General features: G+C 38.1%; 1 protein-coding gene across 1 annotated transcript; it reads left to right on the forward strand.

The window, feature by feature from the left end:
- Nucleotides 1–1,598: 1,598 nt before the first annotated feature.
- LOC146669042 (uncharacterized) lies at nt 1,599–6,581 on the forward strand. The gene is made up of 10 exons (XM_085407780.1): nt 1,599–1,823; nt 1,972–2,004; nt 2,101–2,190; nt 4,099–4,170; nt 4,382–4,484; nt 4,564–4,616; nt 4,724–4,802; nt 5,024–5,484; nt 5,695–5,888; nt 5,997–6,581. The coding sequence occupies exons 1-10, from the start codon at nt 1,611–1,613 to the stop codon at nt 6,139–6,141; spliced, it is 1,443 nt and encodes a 480-aa protein (XP_085263906.1). The 5' UTR covers nt 1,599–1,610; the 3' UTR covers nt 6,142–6,581.
- Nucleotides 6,582–7,259: the final 678 nt, after the last annotated feature.

Consider the following 7,259-nt stretch of genomic DNA (forward strand, 5'->3'; position numbering starts at 1 on the left):
TAAACATTATTGTGCAGCACATAAGATCAACAGAACACAGTGTGCTTTGAGGTAGGAGCCAAAAAGGGTGTAGTTTGTGGGTGTGATCACCCGTGTGTACACCTGTGAGCATGGACGCGCTTGTTTTTTGTTTTTTAAAAGGTTCCTTCATGTAATGATCTGCTAGAGGGTGTGGGGGGGCCACAGCCCCATCCTCCCGGGCATGAAGCAGGTGTGGAGGAGATCAAAACTCCAGACATCCAGAGGCCCCCAGAACACAAGAGACCAAGAAAGACCAACATAGGGGCAGCTGCGCCACTGTCCCGGAAAGAGCTGAGGAGAGTCCCAGATGAGGGCTCACTCAGCAGCCGCGGAGCAGAAGCCAGGGGGAGTTGCAGTGACGCGCCCGTGAGCTCCGCCGGCAGCCACCTGTGCCTGAGTGACCGAGCCCCAGGCCGAGAGGACGATCTGATTTCCTCGTGTCAGCATTGTTCCCACATCATCATAATTAATGTTGTTCCAGGTTCAACATTGCAAGTGACCAATCACCTTCTTGTGACGTCATTCCTTTGCGACTTCGAAATACCCGCCTTCGATTATTTCGAAATACAAGTGAAGAAGCGAAAAACCGCCGCCTGTCTGCCGAATTTGAAGTCAATTTAGGATACTTTCCTTTAATAAACGGTAAGCATTATACATATGTTCCTCACTTGGCTTGCTGTTTGTTTGCTAGCGATAGGCTACTTGACGACAGCATTAGCTAACCAGTGTTCTCTAGACCAGCGTTCCCCAACTTTTTGGGTGTTTCGTGGCCCGGGGGTTGGGTCAGGCAAAATTGCAGTAGCTTCCCTGATCATTTTACAAACATAAGTGAAGAGAATCTGGACTAAAAGGCCTAGACTTATGGTTGTGTGCTGAATCTATGAATCAAACTATCACCTGGAAACATAATTAACTGGTCCATAGCTGTGAAACTGGACATGAGTTCTTGATTCTATGGAGATTAACAGTAATCCAGAAATTTACAAATTTGTCCCAGGGACATCGCGTAAATGTTGTCCCAGGGACATCGCGTAAATGTTGTCCCTGGGACATCATGTAGATGTTGTCCCTGGGACATCGTGTAGATGTTGTCCCTGGGACATCGTGTAAATGTTGTCCCTGGGACATCGTGTAATTGTTGTCCCTGGGACATCGTGTAAATGTTGTCCCTGGGACATCGTGTAGATGTTGTCCCTGGGACATCGTGTAAATGTTGTCCCAGGGACATCGTGTAGATGTTGTCCCTGGGACATCGTGTAGATGTTGTCCCTGGGACATCGTGTGATAGCTTGTAAATAATGGAATGAAAATTATTGATTGTTATTAACTTGTGAAAAAGAAGTGTAACAAATCCACATGTTATGTTCTTACACCCTTACAGAAACTGTGACTCCTTCACAATGTCAGGTAAATGTCAACTCATGTTGAATAATCAACCAATCAAGCCTTTTATTATCACATGCAATGTTACACGTACAACTGCAATGAAAATTTCACCCCCTTCTGACCATACATATATTGCTTAAACATCACATTGGGAAGACAGGTCGGAAACAGTTAGAAAGGTCAGAAAACAATTTAATTAATAGATGAGGGGAGAGGAGGAGAAAAAAGAACTACAACCAGACAAAGCTCCTAGAAGACTGAAATGGATGATGGTTGCAGCATGCAAAAAGAAAATGATATCTGTTGACTACAGCATATGCTTTCTCACAGATTACCTTGTGGGAGTAGCTGGACCAAACTCTATTGGTATTTCAAGTTTGAAATCCCTGTTTGACCAGACTAACATTTCAGATGAGGTACCTCTTGACATAAAAATCCTTTTATGTTGTCATAAAACTAATGTTAAATTCTGCTTTAAATACACTTTATTGTACAATTTACTTAATGAATCGTATTCCTTAGTTCTGTTTTTATTTATATGTATTTATTTATTTGTTTTATAAGGTAATAGATGGCCTAATCTATTTGCAGTGTGAGGTATGTTGAAAAGCTTGTTTGATCATAATGACATAGCATGTTTACGTTTTTTGTAATGTATTTGAAAACATAGGTGTATTTATGTTATTTTTATAGAATTTCCCTCACATTTATCCAATACCAAGCCAAATCACTGGAAAAATTTTGGATGGGTCCACAAGAGCACAAAGTGCATACTTTTTGAAGGTATGACTTGGACTGTGGTACACAGCAAATTCAAAAGTGTTAAATTTTTTGGTGTTAATAGTCTCCTTGCAAAAGTAGAGTTAATTTTACTCTAAGCAGAGTCACATTCTTTTAATGTAACTCTGAGGTGTAAAATGATAGTAGTTAAAATCGAGTGTTAAAAATGAGTGTTTCTCTGTCAAATCTGGAGGTGTTACAATGGAAACATTAACTCTTGACCTCTTAACTCTGAACTCCTACAGGGGCTATGACACCAACAGAGTAAATTCACAGACTCCGCCCCCAGCACGGCTCCAATCGAAGCTGAAGTGAAGCCGTTTCAGAACATTTTGCTCTACATATTTGAGTTGTTTGCCATGCTTGGTAAGTCATTTTTTCAAAGATTGTTTCAATTGTTATTAGCTTTTACTTCTGTGGCTCTTTGGAGTTGAGACAAAGCTGTGTGAAAGGCATTAGCCATGTTGCTCGCTGATAGCATAATATTCTGTTTTAGCTAGCTGAAAGGTATTGTTTGCAGGCAAATACCACAGCCTTGAAAAAAAGCTTGCATGTGAATTTTCAGTCAAATCTTTGGTCAAATACACCTAAAACAATGTGTAGAATGTGAAATGTTGGTATAATGGTGCTACTTGAAGCCTGAAAACGATCGCCCATAAAAAAAACGAGCAAACAGCAGTAGCAGATGTCCTGACTGGATTCTACGTTAGCATAGATCCCTCCAGAGTTTTGTGCACACGGTTTAGGTAAAAATGAAAAAGGTTGAGGTTTTACATTTAGTTCAGTATTACCTGTTGCCTGTGTCCTTGTCTTTTGGGAAAATACTTTACACAAGTAATGGCTCAAAGAGGATTCCTTTTTTTTTTACTGTGCTGCAATTGTTTACTGGATTATTTGTGCCATTAATTAATGTCAACTAATTTTTATTCGATCTCCGCACAGGATATGCTTGTGAAGATGGAATATGGGGGAGAGCAGAAGTGCGTTGAAGTTCCACAAAGGGATGAATGAAGGACATGCATATTGTATTGAAGAAATAAGTGATGAGAATGCTGTTATTTGCATTTACCATGTCAGACCTTTTGATAAACAAAATTCTAATGAAAGTGAGAACATGTATACTGTTACATCTTTCAGAAAATGTTTTGAAATTGTGGTGCACAGTTCAGAATAAATGTTTTTCAACAACCATTGCATCTTTTTAGTAAATGTTTATTTCCAAAAGAAATTTCTAGAAGATCAGAACAGTAAAATTCCCACTTTTTAGAATGAATTAGAAGATAACTCTTACGTAGTTAAACTAAAATACTCTTTGAGAGTTAATATATAAACTCTTAACACCAAGTGTTAAATGATCAACTCCAGACAGATTTGGTGTTTAACACTAAATCAGAGTTAACGTACCAACTCTCCAAAAGGAGTTAAATTAACACTCTCTGGTGTGGACCCATATAGACACTTTAATAGTGTTGAAATCAAATCCGACAGTGTTAATTTGGACATGCTGGATTTGCTGTGTAACTATGTTCTTATCACAAAGGGTTTATAAGTTGCCACTATAAACAAACAGCATTTTCCAAAATTGAAGCCTTGTCAGAAGAACCTGAAAAATACCTTTCTGAAACCTTTTCTGTGTAAAGACTTGCTCAAAAGCAATGCACACAGATTAAAACATTTCTGTCTTGGCCAACTGATAAAGAACACCAAAAATTGAGTGGTGCGTGTTGAGTCTGTGGTCTTGATTTGTTTTGTACACACTATAGAAATTAATTAATGTAAACCAAAAATGACACTTTCTATATGTTTGTGTATCTGCAGAATTAATTACAAGTCTCACCTGACAAGCTTTTGCAGTTTTGCAGTGTCATTCTTGACAGAAAAACATACTTGTCACATTATTTTTATTTCCAGAAAAACATCTTTCAGATGTATGAGAAATTGATTGGAGCCTGTCTGGAAAACGGCAGCCACTGGACCTTGTTTGTAAGTTGCACAGATTTTGCACTCTCTCTAGTGCATGATACTTTTCAGTGTCCCTCATTAGGAAAGCTCAAGGCCCAAGCCTACCATATCCATCTTTTTACAAAACAGTTTTGTGATATACCCAAGAGGACCAAAACAAACAAACATTTCTTTGTTAATCTAATTCTTTTTGTTCTTTTTTTTTTTTTTTTTCTTCTTCATCAATTATTAGTTTGCCCAATCTCTCATTGACGGTAAAACACAAGTGGAGGAGTACAGCACTGAAATCACAAAGCTCAGGTCCCGACTTTGCCACTACTTATTTTCCTCAATAGGTAAAGATAAAATTAGCCGCCTTCTTTTTCTCTAACATTGGAAAATGTAACTTGTACTTAAACAAATTATATTTTGCAGATCGAACTAGGAAGTGCAGTCAGTGCTGGTGTGTGATTGCAGCCAAAGACCGGGTACACTATGACATGTCCTTAGCCATATAGATTGTTTATTTAATGGACTTTGTTCATTTGTTTTTTGTTTGTTTATTTCTTCTTCTTTTTTTTTTTTTAATTCACAGGTGCAGTGCCAGAAATGTGGTGCATACAAGCACATGCGTTGTTCAAAGTCTGTTTGTGGCATCTGTATCTTCTGTGAGAGTAAGTCACAATATAACTAAACAATGTCCAAAAATGTTTAAAGTGAAATTTTTTTTCGTAATTTTGCCTTTGCACACCAGGACTGTGTAATTAAAGTGGACGTTTCAAGATCCAGTTTTTACACAAAACTATTTTAGACATAACTGTGTCGTATTGTGGGGATTTCTCTTCACAATTAAATTGATATAGTGCTGTTTATATCATTCTTCTTTATGTAACAGCACAGTGCAGCACAGCAGAGGGAAAGGAGTTGTGCAGCATAGTGGGTGGCTATACAGGAGGAGCAATAGAAGTAGCCAGTGAAGAATGTCATCAGGGAAAGCATCAGGCAGCGAATGACAAAGGAAAAGTTCCTAAGGGAGAGAACATCTGCAGCAAATCGACAAGTAACAGTGAGATAGGAGGACTGACAGTCAGAGATGAAGGTACACAGACTGAAAGAGATGAAGGTACACAGACTGAAGACAACGAAAAAGAAGCAGAAGTATACAGCACAAGTCTGAGTACAGATAATGCTGCTGCTGATGATGTTGACAGGATCGATGCAGATGCAGAATTCCAAACTGATTCAGAAGGAACTAGTACAGTTTACAGAGTGCATGGTCGCTTATCTGTACCAAGCTCAAAAAAGAAAACCTACACAATAACAGAAGACGAGATCAAGCGCAGAATCCAAGCAGAGGTTTGATTGGGGTAGGTATACATTTCGTGATTTTGATGTCACCTGAAATAAATCCGGGTTACTCGTATCAATGAAGTGACAATGTGGCTGGAAATTGTGCATTTGCTGCAACATATACACAATTACACCATGTAAACAAAAGCATTTAACTTTGTGCGCGTGTGTGTGTCTCTCTCTGCTCTTTTGGTGTTTGCACTTTTTCTTTTTTAGGGCCGTAAAGCCAAACTGCCCGCAATGATTCTTGACAGGCCTAAGAAGGCCAAAACTAAAGTAACGGTGTTTAGTGTTCTGAGTGAAGAGGAGGCTGGGGAGCTAGCCCTCGGGTTTGCCGGAAGATTGGCCTGCGATGTCACAACAGACATGGTCTGTAAAGGCATCGACCATTCAAGTGCTGATATGACAAAGTAAGTTAGTAAAACAATATGAAAGTTGTATCTTTTTTGGTATTATTTGTCATTTCCCCGTATTTGGGTTATTGGTGTAACATTGTTAATCTTACTTTCTAATAACAGACAGACTCTTCTCAAAATCCAACACAACCTTAAACAGGAACTGACTGATTCCTCAACCTTCAGTTTGCTGACACACACCTTTGGCCCCGCTGCACTGGATTCTGTCATTTCATTCCTGTGTGAAAAACTTGATCTTGTCTCTTAAATAATGAAACCTTTTGTGACTTTTGTTTGTTCTGTAAATCAGAATCTTGAAAATTGTTCATTGTTGTTCTAAGTTTGTGTTAACTATTTGGCAAAAATGATTGGTTCCTAATCCAAACAGCATAATGACTGTTCTAACACACATCTTAAAAATACTACAAAGAAAGAAAATTATCACATATGTTTCAATATGAATGTAATTGTGTCACACTCGGTTTGTAGTAGCTTTCCTGTTTTATTTTGAGTTTTGGTATGTTTACACTGTTATTTTTATTTCCCGTGTGTTCGTCTTCCCTTATTAGTTTTACTGTATTTAATTAGTCTGATTTAATAACTTATAATTATTTACTTTCCAGTGTGTATATATGCTCCTCGTTTGGATTATTGTTTGTTTGAGTTCTGCCTGTCTTTTCTATTAAAGATTTGGACTTTTGGACTATTAGTGGACCTCGTAGGTTTTTATTCTGTTCAATTGGTAATTGACTGGGTTTAATTTAGTGGCCTGGAAAACAGGCCGGAGGGGTCTGGTCATTTTAACCCCCTAAGACCCGAAATCTTCCATGGCATGCATTTTTAATTTCTCTTTGATATTTGGGCCGATTGGAACCCGATGAATGTAAAAAGAAAGAATTACCAGGTTTTGTTTTTTTTACCTAATTTTTGTTTCTGAGAAAAATGAGAGCCACATATGAGGACATTAATTTGAAATTTCGATAGAACAGTTGCAGTATAATGTCCTCATAACTGTATATCAGGCACTTGTTGATCAAGATTTAGTATTTTGGTCTAAATAACCCAAAATGTGATGTCCACATGTGTGGACGCCAGGCTGGAGTAAAGTGTTAGAGCTATTTATACCTATGTAAACTTTTATACACTGGTTTTTACCTGTCTTGTTTCAGAAAGGTTTACAAGGGTAATGTCCACAGTTTATAATTTTTGAATTCAACATATTTTATTAAAGTAATTGAGCTTGAACACAGAAAAAACTGAATCAAATAATCATAAAATCAAATCACTTGCACTATACTGAAGTCTAATCTACTCTGAGCTAATGCCGGTTTCCAACACTAATGATCGGGTGAAGGAGAGAGATGAGGGTGTGCACGGCCACTGGTG

The sequence above is a fragment of the Rhamphochromis longiceps genome, linkage group LG5 (assembly GCF_057381845.1).
Source record: "Rhamphochromis longiceps isolate RC_006_pf linkage group LG5, R_longiceps_female_GT1.1, whole genome shotgun sequence".
Classification (NCBI taxonomy): domain Eukaryota; kingdom Metazoa; phylum Chordata; class Actinopteri; order Cichliformes; family Cichlidae; genus Rhamphochromis; species Rhamphochromis longiceps.

Excerpts from the sequence above, each read along its gene's own strand:
- LOC146669042 (XM_085407780.1), top strand. The coding sequence starts at position 1,611 with ATGAGGGGAGAGGAGGAGAAAAAAGAACTACAACCAGACAAAGCTCCT. Across the intron at positions 2,005-2,100 it reads TAATCTATTTGCAGTGTGAG|AATTTCCCTCACATTTATCC; the intron begins GTATGTTGAAAA and ends TTATTTTTATAG. Across the intron at positions 4,171-4,381 it reads GCAGCCACTGGACCTTGTTT|TTTGCCCAATCTCTCATTGA; the intron begins GTAAGTTGCACA and ends ATCAATTATTAG.